The sequence below is a fragment of the Somniosus microcephalus genome, chromosome 33 (assembly GCF_052327205.1).
Source record: "Somniosus microcephalus isolate GS21.2 chromosome 33, FLI_Smic_1.0, whole genome shotgun sequence".
Taxonomy (NCBI): Eukaryota; Metazoa; Chordata; class Chondrichthyes; order Squaliformes; family Somniosidae; genus Somniosus; species Somniosus microcephalus.
In genome coordinates this window covers 10,752,954-10,776,135 of record NC_141019.1, presented here as the reverse complement: position 1 = coordinate 10,776,135, position 23,182 = coordinate 10,752,954, and the positions used below count along the sequence as shown (strand labels likewise).

Below are 23,182 nucleotides of genomic sequence, written 5' to 3'. Positions count from 1 at the left end.
GGCCTGTTGTAGACTCATTGATAGAGATTGATTGCTGATTAGTCAACAACTCCATAATCGTTGTGTCATATGACTACCGGGATGGTAGAAGGCGAACTAGATGGTAGTCTAGCAATTCCTACATATTAGCCAAGCAAGAGTGGGAGGGACAGTGTCACCATTAACTGTGGGGGTGGTCAAACGATGTGACCATGAATAAGGGGGCAGAGAATGCCATTCTTCAGGCACCAGTGTTTTGCAGGCTGTGTCAGCTTTTGCTGGTTTTTAGGTTAGCTTGAATGGTCTGCCCTGAATTAGAATCTCATGTTCTTACCTCGAGCAGTAAAAGTGTCTCCTGCTCTGTCCACTCTCGTGTAGCACTAGCGGCTGCTTTACTCTGGAGAAGAAAGTAGAAGTGAAATCAAAGCGATGCCTTCCTGGTGGAAATGATGACATTTCAATTTATACAGCATCTTGTCACACCAAAACACCCCAAAGCGATTCACAATGATGAGTTACTTTGAAGTACAGTAACTGCTGTTATGAAGGCAAATGTAGCAGCCATTTTGTACACAGCAAGATCCCACAAACAGTACAGACTAGGTGGTCTGTTTTTAAGAACATAAGAAATAGGAGCAGGAGTAGGCCAATCGGCCCCTCGAGCCTGCTCCGCCATTCAATAAGATCATGGCTGATCTGATCCTAACCGCCAATCCACTATCACAGAACCATCTCCTGAATCTAACAGAATTAGACACACGAAATAGGAGCAGGATCAGGCTACACGGCCCCTGGGCCCGTTCCGCTACCCACAGGGCCATGACCGATCCGAACCTAGACTCATGTTCAAATTCCTGCCCGCTCCCCGTAACCCTTAATTCCCTTTACTTCTAGGAAACTGTCTATTTCTGTTTTAAATTTATGTAATGATGTAGCTTCTACAGCTTTTTGGGGCAGCATATTCCATGGACCTACCACCCTGAGTGAAGTAGTTCCTCCTCATCTCAGTTTTGAAAGAGCAGCACCTTATTCTAAGACTATGCCCCCTAATTCTAGTTTCACCCATCATCGGGAACATCTTCCCCGCATCCACCCGATCCAACCCCTTCACAATCTTATATGTTTCAATAAGATCGCCTCTCATTCTTCTGAACTCCAATGAGTAGAGTCACAATCTACTCAACCTCTCCTCATATGTCCATCCCCTCATCCCCGGGATTAACCGAGTGAACCTTCTTTGTACTGACTCGAGAGCAAGTATGTCCTTTCTTAAATATGGACACCAAAACTGTACGCAGTATTCCAGGTGCGGTCTCACCAATACCTTGTACAACTGAAGCAATACCTCCCTATTTTTATATTCTATCCCCCTAGCAATGAAAGCCAACATTCCATTGGCCTTCTTAATCACTTGCTGCACCTGCATACTAACCTTTTGAGTTTCGTGCGCCAGGACCCCCAGATCCCTTTGTGCTTCAGTACTTTCCAGTTTCTTGCCATTAAGATAATAACTTGCTCTACGATTTTTCCTGCCAAAGTGCATAACCTCACACTTTCCAGTATTGTATTCCATCTGCCAAATCTCTGCCCACTTACTTAGCCTGTCTATGTCCCCTTGCAGGTTTTTTATGTCCTCCTCACTCACTACTTTCCCTCCCATCTTAGTATCATCTGCAAACTTTGATATGTTACACTCAGTCCCCTCCTCCAAATCGTTAATATAGATTGTAAAGAGTTGGGGACCCAGCACTGACCGCTGCGGAACCCCACTAGTTACTGATTGCCAGTCTGAGAATGAACCATTTATCCCAACTCTCTGCCTTCTGTTAGATAACCAATCCTCTATCCATGCCAGAATATTACCCCCAATCCCATGATTTTTTATCTTAAGCAATAATCTTTTGTGTGGCACCTTGTCAAATGCCTTTTGGAAGTCTAAATACACTACGTCCACTGGTTCCCCTTTATCCACCCTATATGTTACTTCCTCAAAGAACTCCAGCAAATTTGTCAAACATGACTTCCCCTTCATAAAACCATGCTGACTTTGTCCTATTAAATTATGATTATCCAAATGTCCTGTTACTGTCTCCTTAATAATGGACTCCAAAATTTTACCTACCACAGATGTTAGGCTAACCGGTCTATAGTTTCCAGCCTTCTGTCTACTGCCCTTTTTAAATAAGGGTGTTACATTAGCAGTTTTCCAGTCTGCCGGGACCTTTGCCGAGTCCAGGGAGTTTTGGAAAATTATTACCAATGCATCCACAATCCCTACCGCCACTTCCCTCAAGACCCTAGGATGTAAGCCATCAGGTCCAGGTGATTTATCCGCCTTGAGTCCCATTATTTTACCGAGTACCACTTCCTTAGTGATTTTGATCGTGTTTAGCCCCCTGTTTGTCCAGTGTTGGCATATTCTTAGTGTCTTCTACTGTAAAGACTGATATTAAATATTCATTCAGTGTTTTTGCCATCTCCATATTTCCCACCATTAATTTCCCGGTCTCATCCTCTAAGGGACCAACATTTACTTTAGCCACCCTTTTTCTTTTTATATAACTATAAAAACTCTTACTATCTGTTTTTATATTTTTTGCTAATTTACTTTCATAATCTATCTTCCCTTTCTTAATCAATCTTTTTGTTATTTTTTGCTGTCTTTTAAAGTGTTCCCAATCCTCTATCCTCCCACTAGATTTGGCTACCTTATATGCCCTTGTTTTTAGTCGAATACTATCCTTAATTTCTTTACTTAGCCACGGATAGCTGTCTTTTCTTTTACACCCTTTTCTTCTCAGTGGAATATATATTTTTTGGAAGTTGTAAAATAACTCCTTAAATGTACACCACTGATCATGTATCGTCTTACCCTTTAATCTATTTTCCCAATCCACTCTACTCAATTCCGCTCTCATACCTTCATAGTCTCCTTTATTCAAGCTTAGCACGCTTGTTTGAGATCCAACCTTCTCACCCTCTAATTGAATATGGAATTCAACCATGTTATGGTCACTCATTCCAAGGGGATCCTTTACTAGGACATTTTTAATTAATCCTGTCTCGTTACACAGGACCAGATCTAAGGTTGCTTGCCCCCTGGTCGGTTCAGTTACATACTGCTCAAGAAACCCATCCCTAATACACTCAATGAACTCATCCTCAAGGCAGCCCTGCCCAATTTGATTTGTCCAATTAATATGATAGTTAAAATCCCCCATAATTATAGATGTTCCCTTATTACAAGCCTCAACTATTTCCTGATTGATACTCCGTCCAACAGAGTTGCCACTGTTCTGGCGGTGTTGGTTGAGAGAAAAACGTTGGGTACGACCTGGGAAAACCCTCTGCTCTTCTTCCAAAAGGCATAGGCACGATGGGCCGAATGGCTTCCGTCTGAGGAGTAACTTGAATGATTCCATGAATCGTGCCCTGGAAGAGAGCACTGAAATAAACCCATACAGGCTACAGACAAAATGTCCATTTTTTACAACAGCACAGAAAGCAATCTTTACGACCCCATCTAAAAGGTGCTTCCATCAACTGAGATCCAACTGAACTATCAATTCAACACATTTGAAAGAAAAAAATGCCTGTTTTGGAAATGTGACCTCACTATTAATAGGTATAGATCCACTTAACCTGGAAATCTTTCCTCCCCTCCTGCATATCAAGTCACAGCTGGTTTTAAGCCATCAATCTGAGCCTTGGGTCAGGCCTGAAACACTGTCTTACCTTAGAAGGAACATTTTTCTTGGCGTACATATCTGTACGCAGTCCGAAGTTCTGCATGTCTGCTGCCTTCTCTTTGTTCTTATCGGGGAAGTTGAGCATTTGCTGGGATGCAGATGTCTGTCAAAAGTTTAATACATTAGTGCAGATTCCAACAAGCTTCATTTCCCTATTTTTTCTTTTAAAAAGTTTGTCTGTACCATAACTGCACTTTGACCTGTTGCCAATCTCATTCAGAAAGCACCCACCACGGGGTGCAAAATGCAGCTTTAGTTTCAAATTATAATCTGGCTCTTTCTGCATCATTAACATAATATTAACAGATCTTGTACTAGCCAGAGAATTCATCTGTCAGTTGATATGCCATAGAGACTTTGCTGCTTATAGAGTAGCTTGTAAAACAGACCTGTGGAGCTTTGGGCTGAAGGGGCACCAAGCCAGAAGGTGTATCTGCCAGCACATGGAAATGTGATGTTGGGGGAGGACCCATGGGTGTCGGTCGACTCTCTGCATCCACCTGGTAATTAATAAGTCCCCATTGCTCGAGAAAAGCATGCACCCTGCGAACAACGAAGAAGTATCACAATAAAACAGGAGCTGAACATTGATTTAGTGTGCGCCTCTGTGCAGTGTATCCTACTTCCCAGGATGCATCTATACCAGTCAGCTGTACAGATCAAGTATTTGTCGCTGGTTTCTAGCAGTGGTTTTACTTAAAACAATTTTGAAAATGAGAACAAAGTTCAAAAGCTTTATTGAGGCAAAGTTTATACTTTTGAAATAAAACAGCACACGTGTATGAAAATAATAAAAACTGACACCAGTTGTTTGCTCGTGTTGCGTTGTATGAATTTCAGAACGTGCATTAAACCGAGAGGGAGTGAGAGTCTTTCTTCATGGTAATGATAGTTCAATTTAAAAAAAACATTAGTTTCATTTTGAAGCCAACTGATTATCTCACCTGTGTTTTGCTGACAGTTTGAAAAACTAATTGCTTACAGCTGAGAGAGATTCAAATTGCTAACAGTTATGAAACAGAGAGAGACACAAACACAGAGCAAAACAGATAGGCCGAGAAATTCAGTTGTTTGCGCCAGCCGCTAGCGCCTTAGGAGGAGGAGAAGTGGGGCACTAAGCGGCTAGCGCCCGGGCGCGGCGCGATCTGCGCCTCTCGCAAAATTCAGTTAAGATTTAGCGGCGGCGCAAAACCGTAGCGTGCGCTCAGCTGCGCGCGCAGATCCTGACGTCATTTCATGGTGCAACGCCCTTTGTGCGCCCCGAACCGGAAATTCAGTGGCGCCGGCCTATTGTGCGCCTGGCGCCCCCCGCGACTGGTAGAGGGGAACAGTTCCCAGTCGCTGCGGGGCGCGCTAATTAAAGGGGACTCCTCCTGCAGTATAAATGGCAGCCATTTTGCTCCACTACTCCTTTGTGAGAGACAAATATTTGGAGAGAGACAAAGGTAGAGAGCTTTCTGGTTTGGCTGAACACTCGCACAGGTACTTGTGGCTTCAGGCCAGAGCTTTGCACTTGGATTTAACTTTCAGTGCCATAGCATTGATTCGATACATTTAATGGGGGCTGCAATGGGTGGAGACGTTGGCTTACTACATTGCGTTCAAAAGGCTCAGAGACGCCGTGAGAGAGTGCCAGTCATGGCCAGACGGAGAAGGGCCAACAGGTGTCGGCACAGGAGGCCTTACCCACCCAGGGTATACCGCCAGCAGTTCTCATATCTGAACATGTCTGAGGAGCAGTGTGTTCGGAGGCTGCGATTCAGAAGGGAGGTGGTCACTGAGATCTGCCACCTGCTTCGCTGAGATCTGCAGCCACAGCTGAGGAGCAGGACGTCTCTGTCGGTGGCAGTGAAGGTGACGGTGGCTCTCAACTTCTTTGCCACAGGCTCTTTCCAATCCGCTACTGGGGACATTGCCAACATCACCCAGTTCACGGTACATTGCTGCATCCGCCAGGTGACCAATGCCCTTTTCAGAAGGAGACGTCAGTACATCTCCTTCCCCATGACCCTGGACAAGCAGCAAGAGCGTGCAATGGGATTTGGAAGAATAGCGGTCATAGACCTAGGTAGCAGTGGGGGAATTAAAAACCAGAGAGTGTCAGGAAGAGACAGAATGTATGGAGTAAAAGGTAAAGTAGTAAAAGGGAAAAAAGCAGGAACTAAGTCACGAAACATATTCGAAAGTTCTTCATCTGAATGCACGTAGCATTCGTAACAAAATGGACGAGTTGATGGCAGAAATAACTACATATAGGTATGATCTTGTGGCCATTACAGAAACATGGCTGCAGGGTGACCATGACTGGGAATTAAACATACGAGGGTATTTAACAATCAGGAAGGACAGGCAGGAAGGAAGGGGAGGTGGGGTGGCTATGTTAATAAAGGAAGGAATCACTGCAATACAGAGAAATGATATTGGGTCAAAGGATCAGGATAATGAAACATTTTGGGTGGAGATAAGGAATAATAAGGGGAAAAAAAACACTGGTGGGCGTAGTCTATAAGCCTCCTAACAGTTGCAATTCTGTTGGAACAGTTGCAACTCTGTTGGACGGAGTATTAATCAGGAAATAGTTGGGGCTTGTAATAAGGGAACAGCTATAATTATGGGGGATTTTAACTTTCATATTAACTGGACAAATCAAATTGGGCAGGGCAGCCTTGAAGAAGAGTTCATTGAGTGTATTAGGGATGGGTTTCTTGAGCAGTATGTAACTGAACCGACCAGGGGGCAAGCAACCTTAGATCTGGTCCTGTGTAATGAGACAGGATTCATTAAAAATGTCCTAGTAAAGGATCCCCTTGGAATGAGTGACCATAACATGGTTGAATTCCATATTCAATTAGAGGGTGAGAAGGTTGGATCTCAAACAAGCGTGCTAAGCTTGAATAAAGGAGACTATGAAGGTATGAGAGCGGAATTGATTAGAGTGGACTGGGAAAATAGATTAAAGGGTAAGACGGTACATGATCAGTGGTGTACATTCAAGGAGTTATTTTACAACTTTCAAAAAATATATATTCCACTCAGGAAAAAAGGGTGTAAAAGAAAAGACAGCCATCCGTGGCTGAGTAAAGTAATAAAGGATAGTATCCGACTAAAAACAAGGGCATATAAGGTAGCCAAATCTAGTGGGAGGATAGAAGATTGGGAAGTCTTTAAAAGACAGCAAAAAATAACTAAAAGATTGATTAAGAAAGGGAAGATAGATTATGAAAGTAAATTAGCAAAAAATATAAAAACAGATAGCAAGAGTTTCTATAGTTATATAAAAAGAAAAAGGGTGGCTGAAGTAAATGTTGGTCCCTTAGAGGATGAGACCGGGAAATTAATGGTGGGAAACATGGAGATGGCAAAAACACTGAATGAATATTTTGTATCAGTCTTTACAGTAGAGGACACTAAGAATATCCCAACACTGGACAAACAGGGGGCTCTAGGAGGTGAGGAGCTAAATACGATTAAAATCACTAAGGAAGTGGTACTCGGTAAAATAATGGGACTTAAGGCGGATAAATCTCCTGGACCTGATGGCTTACATCCTAGGGTCTTGAGGGAAGTGGCGGTAGGGATTGTGGATGCATTGGTAATAATTTTCCAAAACTCCCTGGACTTAGCAAAGGTCCCGGCAGATTGGAAAACTGCTAATGTAACACCCTTATTTAAAAAGGGTAGTAGACAGAAGGCTGGAAACTATAGACCAGTTAGCCTAACATCTGTGGTTGGTAAAATTTTAGAGTCCATTATTAGGGAGACAGTAACGGGACATTTGGATAAACATAATTTAATAGGACAAAGTCAGCATGGTTTTATGAAGGGGAAGTCATGTTTGACAAATTTGCTTGAGTTCTTTGAGGACGTAACATACAGGGTGGATAAAGGGGAACCAGTGGACATAATGTATTTAGACTTCCAAAAGGCATTTGACAAGGTGCCACATAAAAGATTATTGCTCAAGATAAAAAATCACGGGATTGGGGGTAATATTCTGGCATGGGTGGAGGATTGGCTATCCAATAGAAAGCAGAGAGTTGGGATAAATGGTTCATTCTCAGACTGGCAATCAGTAACTAGTGGTGTTCCGCAGGGGTCAGTGCTGGGACCCCAACTCTTTACAATCTATATTAACGATTTGGAGGAAGGGACCGAGTGTAACACATCAAAGTTTGCAGATGATACAAAGATGGGAGGGAAAGTAGTGAGTGAGGAGGACATAAAAAACCTGCAAAGGGACATAGACAGGCTAAGTAAGTGGGCAGAGATTTGGCAGATGGAATATAATACTGGCAAGTGTGAGGTTATGCACTTTGGCAGGAAAAATCATAGAGCAAGTTATTATCTTAATGGCAAGAAACTGGAAAGTACTGCAGTACAAAGGGACCTGGGGGTCCTGGTGCACGAAACACAAAAAGTTAGTATGCAGGTGCAGCAGGTGATCAAGAAGGCCAATGGAATGTTGGCTTTTATTGCTAGGGGGATGGAATATAAAAACAGGGAGGTATTGCTGCAGTTGTACAAGGTATTGGTGAGGCCACACCTGGAATACTGCATACAGTTTTGGTGTCCATACTTAAGAAAGGACATACTTGCTCTCGAGGCAGTACAAAGAAGGTTCACTCGGTTAATCCCGGGGATGAGGGGGTTGATATATGAGGAGAGGTTGAGTAGATTGTGACTCTACTCATTGGAGTTCAGAAGAATGAGAGGCGATCTTATTGAAACATATAAGATTGTGAAGGGGCTTGATCGGGTGAATGCGGTGAGGATGTTTCCAATGATGGGTGAAACTAGAACTAGGGGGCATAATCTTAGAATAAGGGGCTGCTCTTTCAAAACTGAGATGAGGAGAAACTTCTTCACTCAGAGGGTGGTAGGTCTGTGGAATTTGCTGCCCCAGAGAGCTATGGAAGCTACATCATTAAATAAATTTAAAACAGAAATAGACAGTTTCCTAGAAGTAAGGGGAATTAGGGGTTACGGGGAGCGGGTAGGAAATCGGACAGGAGGCTAGGTTCGGATCGGTCATGGCCCTGTGGGTGGCGGAGCGGGCCCAGGGGCCATGTAGCCTGGTCCTGCTCCTACTTCTTGTGTTCTAATTCTGTGTTAGATTTCAGGAGATGGTTCTATTCACAGGGATTAGTGGAGACCTCGGGAACAGGCTGCCAGCTAGGAGTCCTTCAAGAGTAAATTGGGCCTGTTCCTGGCTGGGGTGGAGATCACCTCTTACAGAAGGCAAGTACTGCAGGAAATACAGGGACAGAGTGATCTCCTGGACGAGTTTCGATCGCCTAGATGGGTCGGAGAGGAATTTCCCAGATTTTTTCTCCCAAATTGGCCATTGGGTTTTTTATCTGGTTTTTCGCCTCTCCCAGGAGATCACATGGGTTCGGGTGGGATGGAGAGTGAAAGTAGATTTGAGGTTAGGATCAGATCAGCCATGATCTTATTGAATGGCGGAGCAGGCTCGAGGGGCCGATTGGCCAACTCCTGCTCCTATTTCTTATGTTCTTATGTTCCCCATGGACCAGGGTGTAGAACTGATGAACCAGCAATGGTCAGGCCTTGCTTCAGGGCTGCAGTGTGCAGGGCATGGCAGCCAAACAAGTCGACCCTCCCCCTTTAAGAGCTGACCGGCGCCAGCGTGTCTGCCTTCATTCAGAAACTCGCCGCACCTGCGCTGCGCCCGCCCTCGGTGTTAGCGCCCCGGATCGCCGGCTTAGCGCCTAATGATAGTCGTGCATCGCCTGCTTTAGCGCAGCAGCAACCTCTTGGGGCGATGCAACTGAATATCGGCGAAGGTGGCGCTAAGTTGCGCTGGGTGCAAAATTTAGCGAACGCCTGGCTGTAGCGCCCCAAACGTGGCTATACTGAATTTCTAGGCCATAGTGTCTTTTCTCATTCTAATTTGATTTCTTAAAAGTTGTATTTTGAAAGCAAACAAAGTCTCTGAGGAAAACAGCTAGGGAGGGAAAGTAAGAGGTGGAAAGGGAGGAGTGAAATAGCTTGAAGGTGAGGAGCCCTCTGACCTCTCACCGTTCGAAGGAGTGAGTAGAAGTGGGAGTGAAGTGGATGGAGGGCTAAAAGTAAGGCGAGTGATAACAGCGAAAGGGTGAGCGGAGGATATAGGGATTGAGAGGGTAGCTCATTGGGGAAGAGATAGAGGTACTGATGGGAGTGAGTGGGTGGAAGAAAGGGTGCTGGGTTGTGGGGAAGTAAAGGGATAAGGGATGTGATGGAGCGAGAGGATGAGTCATGAAGTAGTGAATGGCAAAGGAGACACTAAGGCCATATTTTCCCTGCACTGAAGAAATGTCAAAGGTAGAGCAAGAAGCAGAAGAGGACAGAGGGGAAAACAAAAGAGTTAAAGGCGAGAAAAGCAGAAGAGGAGAGAACGATACAGATAGAGACAGAATGCAGAAGAGGACAGACAAGAGAGATACCCTCTCTGCTAATTAAAAAAAACTAAATATAAATGTTACTTTTTGAAATGTCTTGTTTTTCAACATTTTTTGAAAAGCTGAGCACAAACTTCTAGAAGCTCAAGAAAAATAATTCATCAATACAGCTGACTAATTAGTACCGATGCATCCTGGGAAAATAGGTACGTGGCACATGCTTAGACTGCATTTTGCAAATTTAGCTCACAGAGTCAGAGGTCTAGGCAAAAATATAAAGTCCAAGCCCAGGACCCCAGGAGAGGCCGAGGCCTTCAAGTGAACACTTTAACAAAGGCATTAAAAAGACAATTCAACGGATTAATTTAATCCTCATCATGAGATATGTAATTCTTCAATTTTTAAAATTTTGATTAAACACTTATTTTGCACATTAGAAATGTCAGCTTACTGAGGAGCAAAAATATTGGATGCAAAACTTCAGAAGCCGTGTTGAACGATTTGTGGGAACTCAGTGGCCAAATTGCTTAATCATAATGATGAACATATGTAGGCAAAACCCATAATAATGGGAATTTATAATGGGAAAAGTTGACACAAAAACTGTGACCCTTGGACTTAAGGGAGTGAAGGTAGAGGCCATACCAGGAGGAATGAGAGTAAGGGTTTCATTGGGACAAGGGCATCAAAGGCAGAGATTAGGCAATGCTTGAGAAGATCAATAGCTGCAGAAGTATTGTAGTGAACGGAGGGCCAAAGGCTAGACAGTGGTAGCTAGAGAGTGAAATTGTTAGTGACTTGGGGCGGGGGGGGGGGGGGAACTCAGGGAAGAGAGGGCAAATGGTGTTGAATTGGAGATTGAAATCACCGAAGCAGGAAAAGAGGGAGGATATCTCGCAGAGAAACTTGGAGTGGGACTTGAGGGGCACAGTAGAGAATGAGGATTTTAAAAGAGAGGCGTGAGGGGTGGATCAAGGTTCTCAAAGGAAGAGAAAGTACCACAGGAGTAGGGGAAGCAACCACAGTGAGATTTGGTGATAAGGTTCACACCACCACCACAGCGGTTTGAAAGTATAGCCAGGCAGACAGGCTTCAGTTAAAAGGCACGGTGTCACCACCCATGAACCAAGTTTCTGTCCAGGCAATGCAATGCAATGTTAGTGTAATCATCTACAATAAGGTCATGGATAGCAAATGCCTTGCTCACAAGTGAATGGATACTCTGGAGGGAATTGTGGAGAGGGGCTGTGATTGCTGATCTGCTGGCAGAGTCCAAGGGGTCAGTGGTGGGAGATGGGAGCAAGATTAGCTCCCAGTGGTTGCATGCCTAGAGCCCTAGCTGTCACCATGTACCTGGCTTTCAAAAAGGTTTAATGCCACTGACCTCTGTAACCTTCTCTGTACTTTACAATGTTGGCAACACCATAACATGTTTTAGAGATGTCTTAGTTAAGTTCTTAATAGCGATTTTCAGAAAAATTAAATTAAGGGGTTATGAAGCTTTTTTAAGTGGATGTTAACAATTCTTCTCTATTACATACCTCATTATTGCACAGACATCCCCTGCCAGATTCCGGCGGCATGCTGTTGATGTGAGGTACTCCTGTGGATTCAGACGGTACGTGTCAATCATGAAATTACGATAGGCAAGGTAACTGGGGAAGAATAGGATTAAAAAGATAGTTGAAGTATCAATTTTGCCAAAATGTCACTGTTAAGAGACTTCACAAGACTTCTAGGGCCTGGATTGACCAGACCTGTTCCCAATACTGTATGTTCAGCCTGACTGGGGCACTGGAGAGCTCCTCAGCAGATTGAAGTTAACTGATTTAGTTATGTAATCCAGTATCCTTGTCACTTTGTGTATTTCCCTCTCACACTGTTAGGATGTGGTGAGCAGCGAGTCAACTAACCCCCTTGGATCTTTTTCAACTTTCTCCTTGGCCAGTTCTATCCCACTCATGGGGTACATGTTCCTCCTATTTTTACTTACAATATGCATTTGTCCATCTGGAGCTTAATTTGCTACTAGTTAGCCCAGGTAAAGGAATATGCCTGCTTGTCAGCCATGGCTCAGTGGTAGCACTCTCGCCTCGGAGTCAGACAGTGGTGGGTTCAGAGCGCATAATCTGATGGTTCAGTGCAGTACCGCATTGCTAGAGGTACCGTCTTTTGAATGAGACGTTAAACCAAGGCCTGTCTGCCAGCCCAAGTGGACGCAAAAGATCCCATTACACGATTCGAAGAGCAGGCTACCGGACCAATATCCTCTGTCAACCACCAAAAGCATTTATCTAATTGGTCATTTATCTAATTGCTGTTTGTGGGAGCTTGCTTTGTGCCATTTGGCTGCTGCGTTTCCTACATTACAACAGTGACTGCACTTCAAAAGGTAATTCATTGGCTGTAAAGCACTTGGAGACATCCTTGGAACGTGAAAGGCGCCATAGAAATTTAAGTTTCTTTCTTACTTATTTACAAATTCAGAATCTAATTCAAGTAAAGTGAGTCCCTCTACTATATTTCTTACTCTGGTTTTCAAATTTTTGGAGGCCTCCAAAAATGTGCAGGAGAGCCTCGGTAGAGGTTCTATTTTCAGTCAGTCCCATACAAATTGGTCCCACCCCGATGTCACTTTCATCTGGTCACTTCTTTCGAGATACGTGCCCACATTAAATGAGCACTGCTGAGATTTGCTGATTTGGAGGAGTTTTCTTAACGGTGTCTGGCAAGTTTTGGGATTTTTTGACCATTTTTCCAGAGACAGAATTTGGGAAAAAAGAGTTACGCTTAAGGCTTGCGTTTAAAGCAAAGTGTATTCACACAAGTTCAAAAAAAGCACCAAGATGAAAGGTGGTTAATATGCTAATAGACTGGACACTGAAATTGACAAATTTCCCAAACCGCAAAGATTGTAAACAATGAGCAATTTGTTAGCCTGTCTTGGCAATCAGTAAACACCTCACACCCATTGTGTTAGAAGGTTCCTAGTCCTAGACACTCAGTAAAGGGTGTCTGGCAATGGCCCTCCCCTTGGATTGTGAACATAGGGATGGAAAAGCTAGTAACAGAGACACAGGCAGTCAGGCCCAGTAAAGGCTGCAAAAGCTTTAAACAGGAAGCTGTGAGGGCAAGCTTTGGCCAGGCTCAGGAGAATACAGGAAGGTTGTTAGGAGTTGTTTTGTTTAAGTCAAGTAGGACAACTCACTGTTGTGTGGAAGTATAGCATGTTTACGATTTTGTATTATTACACAAAGACACGTTGTACTGATTGAATTAAGTGAGTCTGACGATAACTCTTGCTCTGTATGTTCACTTACTGTGAAATAAAGCAGCTTAATGATTCATATCTGGTCTCGTCTTACTAAGTGCTTTCTCAGTCCACCTTTGAATAGGTCAAAGAGGCATATGCACGAAAAACAGGTTAAGATCACAATGGGATACTACTGTTACTCCGCTAGGTTGTGCTATTGTATAGTTAGATATTAGGCAGTGCGAGTCAACTTTGGCACGTAAGGAGCATGGGACCTACTTACGGGAGTGACTGACTCCACTGAACCCGAGAAAGTCTCGATGGCAGACCCAAATTTGTAACTATTTTATTTTCTCACTGTTGTTCTATGTATGTGCTATTACTGTTTCTCTCCCTGGTGCTTCCCCCCATTCTTCTACTACCTAATCAGGGGTTCCTTCTAAGTGCTACCTCAGTGGGAGGAATAAGCAAGGTGGCAGCCTGCTACTCATTGGAGTTTAAAAATGTGTTTTCGGGATGTGGGTGTCACTGGCAAGGCCGCATTTATTGCCCATCTCTAGTTACCCTAAGACTGTGACAGTGGGCCTTCTCCTTGAACTGCTGTAATCCTTGTGGTGGTAGTGATTATTTTACAACTGAGTGGCTTGCTAGACTACTTCAGAGGGCATTAAGAGTCAACTGCAGTGTGGGCCTGGAGTCACCCGTTGGCCAGAATGGGTAGGGTGGTAGGCTCTCTTCCGTGTAGGACATTAATGAACCAGTTGGGGTTTTATGCCAACCTGGTAGTTTTCATGGACATTCTTATGGCTCCAGCCCACAAATGACCAGATTTATTGACTTCAATTTCAAAACCTGCCATGGCTAAATACAATAACCACTACACTACCGTACCTGATTTATGTGACTAGTGTGGGATCCAAAGTGCTTGTAGCTGGGCCACCTTCTTGTGTTGGATCCCGAGATAGCCCAGCAAACAGCACTTTGAAACCCACATTGGCTGGTAGTTCATTGCTGCCATCTTGCCCTTCAGGAGTCTTTTGAAGGAGCCAGGTGTGTTCAGTGGATGTGGTGTAACTTTAGAGAGAGCAATCGTTCCCACGCCTCCCCTCAAATGCCTCGGCTGCAGGGCACTTTTTATGAATGACCAGTGATCTGCGTGGGAATGAACCATTGGCCACAACTGAGGAGTGTGAAGCCAGTCATGAAAGTCCTTTGAAGAAAATCCCCATACCTGTTCAATTCAGAAGTGACAGACTTGTGTAAATTGGAGCCTAGGTCTCAACAGCCACAGTCACAGTGCTCGTGAAAGAAACAGTGATGCACTTTGGACCTCTGTCCATGAGGACTTGATACCCAAATATCCTGGCTCCTTGTCAATCATAGCACCCCCTGTACTTATGAAAAACACGTGGGGATGGTCAAGAACTATCAAATTGTTGGTCCCTTTCAAGTGCCATTACACATACTCAAATGTGCTGCGGGCCTGGGAACCAATCTCAGTCATTTACTATTCTTTACATAAAATAATGATTTATCAGTAAATAAATACTCACATCTCCGGGGTTTTGGATTTGTTTTTTCCATTGAAGAATTCTGGGAGAGCTCGTCGCTCAATGGCATGGACACTGTTGAGAAGAAGAAGAATTCAGATCTTATTGGAACTGCTGACTACCACTCTAAATAGTTGGGTCTCCCAAAAGGAAGCCCTATGGTAATCTGGTCTCAAGTTAGGCTCCATGACAGGGACCTTGGAGTCCTTTTCCTGTTTCCAGGTAGATAAGTGTTAATACTGTGCTCAGCATCCTGGCGAATCGAATAACTAGGGCTTTAAACTAAAAAAAGGGCTGGCATCAGGCGAGGGGAAATTTAGAAATCTAAAGACGAAGGTTAAGGCCATAGAGCAGTGCAGCGATTTGGGTAAAAATCAGCAGAGTGTGACAGGGAGGGACAGAGTTTAATGGTAGCAGTGCAGCAGAGAATAAGGTCAAAGCAGAGAATAATAGCAAAAAAATTACTTTAAATTAAAGGTTCTTTACCTGAATGCACGAAGCATTCAGAACAAGATAGATGAACTAGTGGCACAAATAGAAATAAATGGGTTTGATCTAATAGCCATTACAGAGACATGGGGCTGGATTTTGTCATTGGGGGCGGGCTGGGGGCGTGTCAGGTGGTCGTCGTGTCAGGATCCCGACTCCGATGTGAAGTGGGACAAAAGTGTGATTTTCCCCTAATTGGGCACTTGATTTCCAGCGTGTGGGAACCCCTGGCCCAATGAGCCTTTTCATACAGAAAGTCGCCTCCGATGACATCATCAATGCTGCTGGATTTAAGGACTGCAAGCAGCCTTGCTTCTTTTCAGCCTTTAAACTTTGTGACCATTGTTCTGAGTGATTCCTTCTGCAAGTATGTCCAGCTCTAGACCAAAGTGTGCACCTAGATTTGATGAGGCCTCCCTCCAAGCTCTGGTAGAGGGAGCAAGAGCAAACAAGGATGTAGTGTATGTAACGTTCCACCTTTAAGAGAACTATTTTAAGGGTTGCACTACTTTATCTTGGCTACTGTATACTGTAATACCGGTGGTGACCACACCGGTATATAAGTGCTGTGTAAGGATTTATTGGGCAGTTCCGCCCTGACCTTCAACCAGTAAAGTCCTGTTAAATTTACTCTTGTGGTCTGTGTAGTAATTCTCAATATAACACACAGGCCTAGAAATTCAGTGCCCTTAGCGCCGATTTTGCGGCGCTAGAGGGCCTAGCGCTGCAATTGGCGCCGGCGCCTAAATTGCCTGGGGCCCTTCCGCCGCGGTAGACCGGTAGCGCTGCGCCGGCACCGATGACGTCATCGGTGTGCGCAGCGTCCCGGTTGCCGTGGTGACGGGCCCCAGCGCCGAAATTGACTTGCGGCCGCCTCGCCCGTGGCAGCCGCAAGCAACGTTCTGGCAGAGGTGCCTTGCACAAGTTTGCGCCGGCGCATTAAAGGCCCCGCGGCGGCCGGCCGCTTTCCCGCCGCCCGCCTTGCCGCAGCTCCCTCCCCGGACTTCCCCCCCCCACCCCCGGAACAGAAGCAAGCCCGGCACTTGTCCGAGGTGCCGGGCTCATTTTTAATAAGATTATCGCGGGCCGCGGCCGGGTGCAGGCAGCTCCTCCTTAAGGGAAGGAGGAGGCCTGCGCTTCCCGAACCTGCCGCACCGCAGCGGGCGCCGCAGCGCCGGAATAGCGCCGAAATTCAGCGCATAGCGCCAGTTTTCAGGCGCTAACAGCTTTCAGCAGCGCCGGCAGCCGTTTGGGCGCAGAACCAGTGAATTTTGGGCCCGACCAGCGCGACTTAGCTCCGGCACTAACTTCCGGCGCTAAAGCCCTGGCAGCGCCAAAACTCAATTTCTAGGCCACAGACTTAACAGTGGCGACGAGTTCGATCTTACCCTGCGGCAGAGATACATCCAAGGCAGTTAACGGGCGTCGAGAAGAGGAATCCGCCCTCGTCATTCTGCTGAGAGAAGACTCGAGTCTGCAGAGCAAGGAAGAAGGAAGAATTCTGACACGAAGCCTTCCATCAGCAACAGGCAGTGATCGTCCCTTATATCACTGTGGTGGGTGAGCCGATCAGCGACGAAAAGCAAGTCGGCCACGTTGACTGTGAGTAGGGGAGAAAAAAAAAACGGAGGATAAGGGCGGAGAACTCGACCACGGCCGGGGGAAAAAGAGCCGGACAGAAGTCGGGGCCAGAGGCGCTGAGACTGGGGCAGCGTAAGGCACGGAAGCCGCGGTGCAGGCAAACGCAGCCGGTGAGAGAGACCGGGCTGCAAGCGGGCTGGGAGACGCAACGGCGTCGAGAGCAAGCTCAACCGCGACCGGTAAACAAGGCCGGGCAGCTACCGAGGCCGCGAGGCGCAGCGACCAAGAACCGCTTGCGCGGGGGAAAATAAAACAAATAAAAGAAAACCGCGGAGAACTCAGCCGCAGCCGGGGGGGAAAGGACCGGACTGCAAGAGGGGCTGGGAGGCGCGATTGAAAACCGCTGGGGAGGGTGAACGCAGCAATACGGCAATCGCCGTCACAGCCAGCGGGAGAGCCAGAGCCCGAGCGAGCGGGAGAGATAGACCGAGCGAGCGAGGGAGAACGAGACCGAGCGAGCGAGGGAGACCGTGTGAGCGCGGGAAACCGCCATTTTCGGAGGTGGGGAAGAAGGCAAGCGCGGGAAACCGCCATATTTTTTTTTTGAAAAAAAAAAGTTAAAGAAAAATTTCGTTGTTGTCTCTCAAAAAGATTGCGAAGATGCCTGAGCGTGGTAACATCAACGATTTCGATTCCGAGGTGGAAGATTGGGCCACGTATGTAGAACGCAGAGATATATTGTAAGTCAAATAACATATCAAATGATGATAAAGCAATAACCTTACTAAACTCAATGGGTGCGAAGACATACGGGCTATTGAAGCATCTTCTATCACCAGCTAAACCGGCGGATCAGACTTTCGCTAATATTGTTGCTGTCCTGAAGGATCATTTGAACCCCACACCGCTGATGTTGGCGGAGCGATTTAAATTTTATGTGAGAACGCAACTGAAAGAGGAAAGCAACGCGGAGTACTTGGTTGAACTGCGTAGGCTAGCAAAATACTGTCAGTTTGGGGAAAATCTGACAGAGGCACTGAGAGACAAGTTCGTGTGTGGGATGTCGAAGGAAGGAACACAAAAGCGACTGCTCGAAGAGAATGATCTTACACTTGATAAGGCTGTCACTATTGCAGCATCGCACGAAGCCGCAGCGAGAGGCACTGCGGAAATGCAGCTGAAGGCAGCGGTACTCAGCGTAGATCAAATGGCTTCGGGTACAACGAAATGTTATCGTTGTGGGAAGACAAAACACCATCAGAACCAATGCTGGTTTAAAAACCAGGAATGTAGAAAATGTGGCAAGCTTGGTCACATAGCTAAAGTATGCCGGTCAGGAAAGAAGACCAGCAACAATAAGTCACCGCAGAAGAAGTACAGAAAGGTACATAAGGTGACTGTGAAGAGTTCAGATGAACAGAATTCGGAGTCAGACTCCAACAGCAAGAAACTGGGTAGTCTGAGAATTCACAATGTGAGTAAGGAAACTGACCGACAAACTATCTGGGTCACACTGCAGATTGCAAAAGTCCAAGTGAAGATGGAATTGGACACCGGATCGGCGTTGACGGTCATGAATAAGCAAGATTACAAAAAGTTATTCAAACATATTCCCCTACGGGATACGAAGATAGTATTGCAGACATACACGGGGCAAAAAGTATACCCCATCGGAAAGATAAAAGTCAAGGTGTTACACAAGGGCAAAGAACACCAAGGAATGGACATATATGTACTACCCGAGGGAGGTCCACCACTTCTGGGACGGGAGTGGATCAGGAAAATAAATATGGACTGGCACTCCCTAAACACGATAACGGTAGATTCCGGAAAGAAAGATGTCAAACCTGAACGATTGTCCAGAATATTGGATGAGGCTGAAGAGGTATTCCAACAGGGACTGGGAATACTGAGAGGAATTAAGGCGAAAATCAAGATTGCAGAACATGCAACCCCAAAATTTTTCAAAGCCAGATCGGTACCTTATGCGATACGACCTGCTGTGGAGGCTGAACTGGAAGAGCTTGAACGTTCAGGGGTACTGTCTAAGGTGGACTGGAGTGAGTGGGCCACGCCCATTGTTCCCGTCATGAAGCATTCATCGAGTAACAAGCCAGGGGAACCGGGAAAGGTCCGCATCTGCGGAGACTTCAAGATCACAGTTAATCCGGTGCTTCACACGGTACAATATCCGCTTCCGCGGATTGAGGATATCTTTGCTTCATTGGCTGGTGGGAAACACTTCACCAAGATAGACCTGGCGAAAGCGTACTTACAGATGGAAGTTGAGGAAGAGTCGCGCCAGTATCTCACAATCAACACGCACAGAGGCTTGTATCGATATAATAGACTGGTTTTTGGAGTGGCTTCGGCTCCAGCAATTTGGCAGAGGGCCATGGAGCAGGTCTTACAGGGAATTCCAAGCACTCAGTGTTACTTGGACGATATCCTGATTACAGGAGAGGACGAGGAGGAACACCTCGCAAATTTGAAACTGGTGCTCACCAGGTTGAAGGAATATGGCCTTCGAGTTAATCGCCAGAAATGTGAGTTCTTCCAGAAACGGATCTCGTACTGTGGTCACGTCACTGACCAAGAGGGGGCTGCACAAGTCACCTGACAAGATCGAAGCTGTTGTGAAGGCTCCCGCTCCGGAAAATGTATCCCAGTTGAGGTCGTTTCTGGGGTTGATTAACTATTACCATAAGTTTCTGCCAAATCTATCCACGGTGCTGCACCCGCTGAATGCTCTGTTGCGGAAAGAAGTACCATGGAAGTGGAGCGAGGACTGTAAGAAGGCCTTTCGCAAAAGCAAGGCATTGATCACCTCTGAGGAAGTGTTGGCTCACTTGTGATGCTTCCCCTTATGGTATTGGAGCAGTACTCTCACACAAGTTGCCAAATGGCTCGGAAAGGCCAGTCGCATTCGCATCCAGATCATTGACCTCCGCTGAGCGCAACTATGCTCAGATAGATAGGGAGGCTCTCAGCCTTGTGTGGGGAGTAAAGAAATTCAACCATTACCTGCAGGGCAAGAAGTTTACACTGCTGACAGACCACCAGCCGTTGGTATCCATATTCAACCCTAACAAGGCCGTTTCCACGATGACAGCGCAAAGGCTACAGAGGTGGTCCATTTTCCTAGGGGCACACCAATATGACATCGAATACAAAGGGTCCAAACAGCATGGGAATGTTGACGGGTTATCGCGCCTACCGTTGCCAACGGTAGAAGAGGCGCCTACAGTGGACCCAGTGGAGATGTTCCACTCAACCATAGTGGAATGTCTACCAGTAACCAATTCTACGATAGAAAAGGAAACAAGAAATGACCCGACTCTCTCACGAGTCTACGATTTAACGGTGAAGGGATGGCCAGCACATGGCGAACCAATGTTGCCAGCATTTTCGCAAAGAAGAGAACAGCTGTCAGTGTGCCGAGGAACGTTGATGTGTGGATCCAGAGTGGTGATTCCACCCAAACTCCAGCATAAAGTGCTAAAGGAGCTTCACGAGGGGCATCTGGGTGGAGTGAAAATGAAGAACCTAGCCAGAGCGTTTGTGTGGTGGCCAGGTATCGATGGAGACATCGAAGAAATGACCAAGAGCTGTCTAGGATGCCAGAAGGTCCAAAACGCCCCACCACAAGCTCCTCTGCATCCATGGGAGTGGCCCTCATCTCCATGGCAAAGGGTACATATCGACTTTGCTGGTCCATTTATGGACTCAATGTTTTTAATCGCGGTGGATGCACACTCCAAGTGGCCGGAGGTAATAAAGATGTCCTCCACCACCACGGAAAAAACCATCACAGTATTAAGGACCATATTTGCCAGGAATGGGCTGCCGGAACAGATCTGTTCTGATAATGGACCGCAATTTGTGTCCGAAGAATTCAAGAAGTTCTTAAAGAGCAATGGGGTTAAGCACTACACGTCCGCCCCATACCATCCCGCCACCAATGGATTAGCTGAAAGGTTTGTCCAGACCTTCAAGAAGGCCATAAAGGCCATGGGTAATGAAGACCTAAATCTACAACATAAGGTAGATAACTTCTTGTTGGCGTACAGGAATGCAACACATGCGGTCACAAACCAAACTCCCGCCATGATGTTTTTCAATAGAAGACTAAGATGCCGGCTGGATTTGATCAAGCCAAACATCAGAAGGGACGTAGAGAACCGGCAATTTCAAGGCATGAATGAAAAGCCAACTAGAACCTTCCAGATAGGTCAACGAGTTTTGGCCCGGGACTACCATACAGAGAAATGGCAGCCTGGAACTATTTGCAAACGGCTAGGACCGCTGATGTATACCGTGGACATTGGGGAAAGCATAATAAGGCGCCATGTTGACCAGATCATAGAGTCATCCGAAAAGGGCCAATCTACTCCACAACTCTATACGCCTAATGTTGAAGCAGAGATACCCATGACATCTACCTCCGATCCGGTAATACTGGTATCAGATGAACCTGACACTGGCCTGCAAGCAGAATCGACCTTGCCAGAAGAACCTACTACACCAGCGAAAACTACTACACCACCGAGGCGTTATCCGGACCGAGTCAGGAAGCCTCCAGAGAGACTGAATCTGTGAACTGTTTCCATGAAGTTGTGTATATATGTTATGATGTTATGTTTAATGGGAATATATACTGTTAACCTAAAAAGGGAGGATTGTAGTGTATGTAACGTTCCACCTTTAAGAGAACTATTTTAAGGGTTGCACTACTTTATCTTGGCTACTGTATACTGTAATACCGGTGGTGACCACACCGGTATATAAGTGCTGTGTAAGGATTTATTGGGCAGATCCGCCCTGACCTTCAACCAGTAAAGTCCTGTTAAAGTTTACTCTTGTGGTCTGTGTAGTAATTCGCAATATAACACACAGACTTAACAAAGGAGGTGCTCTTTCCTTCCTCAGGCAGGAAAAAGCCTCCACAACAGACTAAAGCTGTGTGGCTGCAAATGCTATTTCTATGTGCAGCAGAACCTGGCTGCAGTGCAGGAAGAGGTTTCATGACCTTCTCCACACAGGAAAAGTGAGTATTACATTCCCACCACCCTCAATCTGATCCCCATTGCCTCTCATCACCAGCACTCTGCTTTGCCAACCTCTTCCTCCACATCCCACTTCACCCTTACATCCCTGCACCCTTACCCTCTCTCTCTATGTTCACATTCACTGAACTATTCCACTGTGCAGCCCTCACACTCCCTATCACTGTGATGCAATGCCAACAACTTACAACACACAGGGAGGGCCCTTGGTCTTGGCACCTCACTCCATCTTTGTCTCCTTCCAAGCATCTATGCTATGGATTCTCGACACTCACTCCTTCATTCTCACTCAAACTTCACTTGTCTCCCTCATTGCAGGAAAAGAGAGCTCACAATAAGAGGGAAAGGGCGAGGACAGGAGGAGGGCCACCCTCAATAGCCCAGCGCACCAATGCAGAGGAGGCGGCCCTGGAGATCGTGGGAGTGGAGGACGATGCGCAAGTGAGGGACGGACAGATGGGCGCATCACAGCAAGCTGGTGACAGAATAGTTTTGCATCTCTCTCATTGACATTGCATGAGTGACTGATAATGATTCTGATGCTCTAACAGATTGACTTATGATCATCTGCACAATTCAATGTGCATGCAACCTTTATCTCACATCTCTATCTCTTTCCTTTACTCCCCCACAGGACCATCGAGAGCCCCCGTCCCCACTGTCCAGGAGGAACAGCCTGAGCCTCAAGACTCCTCAGAGGAAGCTGCAACCTGAGGGCGCAGCGTCAGCAGAATTCAGTGCACCCAGCACCAGCACAGACACTCACACCTCGGTGGGACCTTCGCGAGATAGTGTGGTCACCTGGTGTATCACAGCTCACAAGTGAGCATCAGCAGATGGTGGAGACAGGGACAGCAGTGGAGAGTCCTCGTCGGAGGGCGCAGGACTCTCCCAGCTCGGCTCAGCTGCATGTCGACCCTGTGCCTCCAGGTCCATCCAGAAGGAGAGCAGTGCTGGAACTCCAGGAACAGGTGCAGGAGTCTCTGGCAGGTTTTGTCTCCAGGGTCGCTGCGAGTGTGGAGCGAATGGAGGAGTCCATCGCGAACATGAGCAGAGCCTTTGTGGAGGCATTGGCGCATGAACGCATCACCACGGAAAGGATGGCAACCTCCGT

At 46.2% G+C, this 23,182-nt stretch overlaps 1 protein-coding gene across 1 annotated transcript in view; it reads right to left on the bottom strand.

Annotated features, from left to right (window-relative positions):
* The window catches only part of LOC147096964 (SWI/SNF complex subunit SMARCC2-like), a gene marked incomplete at its 5' end in the record, with an annotated part of 99,595 nt that overhangs the window by 67,471 nt on the left and 8,942 nt on the right, over window positions 1-23,182 (bottom strand). The window contains 5 exons of the mRNA XM_085972520.1: window positions 314-376; window positions 3,715-3,831; window positions 4,118-4,271; window positions 11,671-11,784; window positions 14,936-15,007. Coding sequence (XP_085828646.1) covers window positions 314-376; window positions 3,715-3,831; window positions 4,118-4,271; window positions 11,671-11,784; window positions 14,936-15,007 — 520 coding nt within the window. The remainder of the gene's footprint in view (window positions 1-313; window positions 377-3,714; window positions 3,832-4,117; window positions 4,272-11,670; window positions 11,785-14,935; window positions 15,008-23,182) is intronic.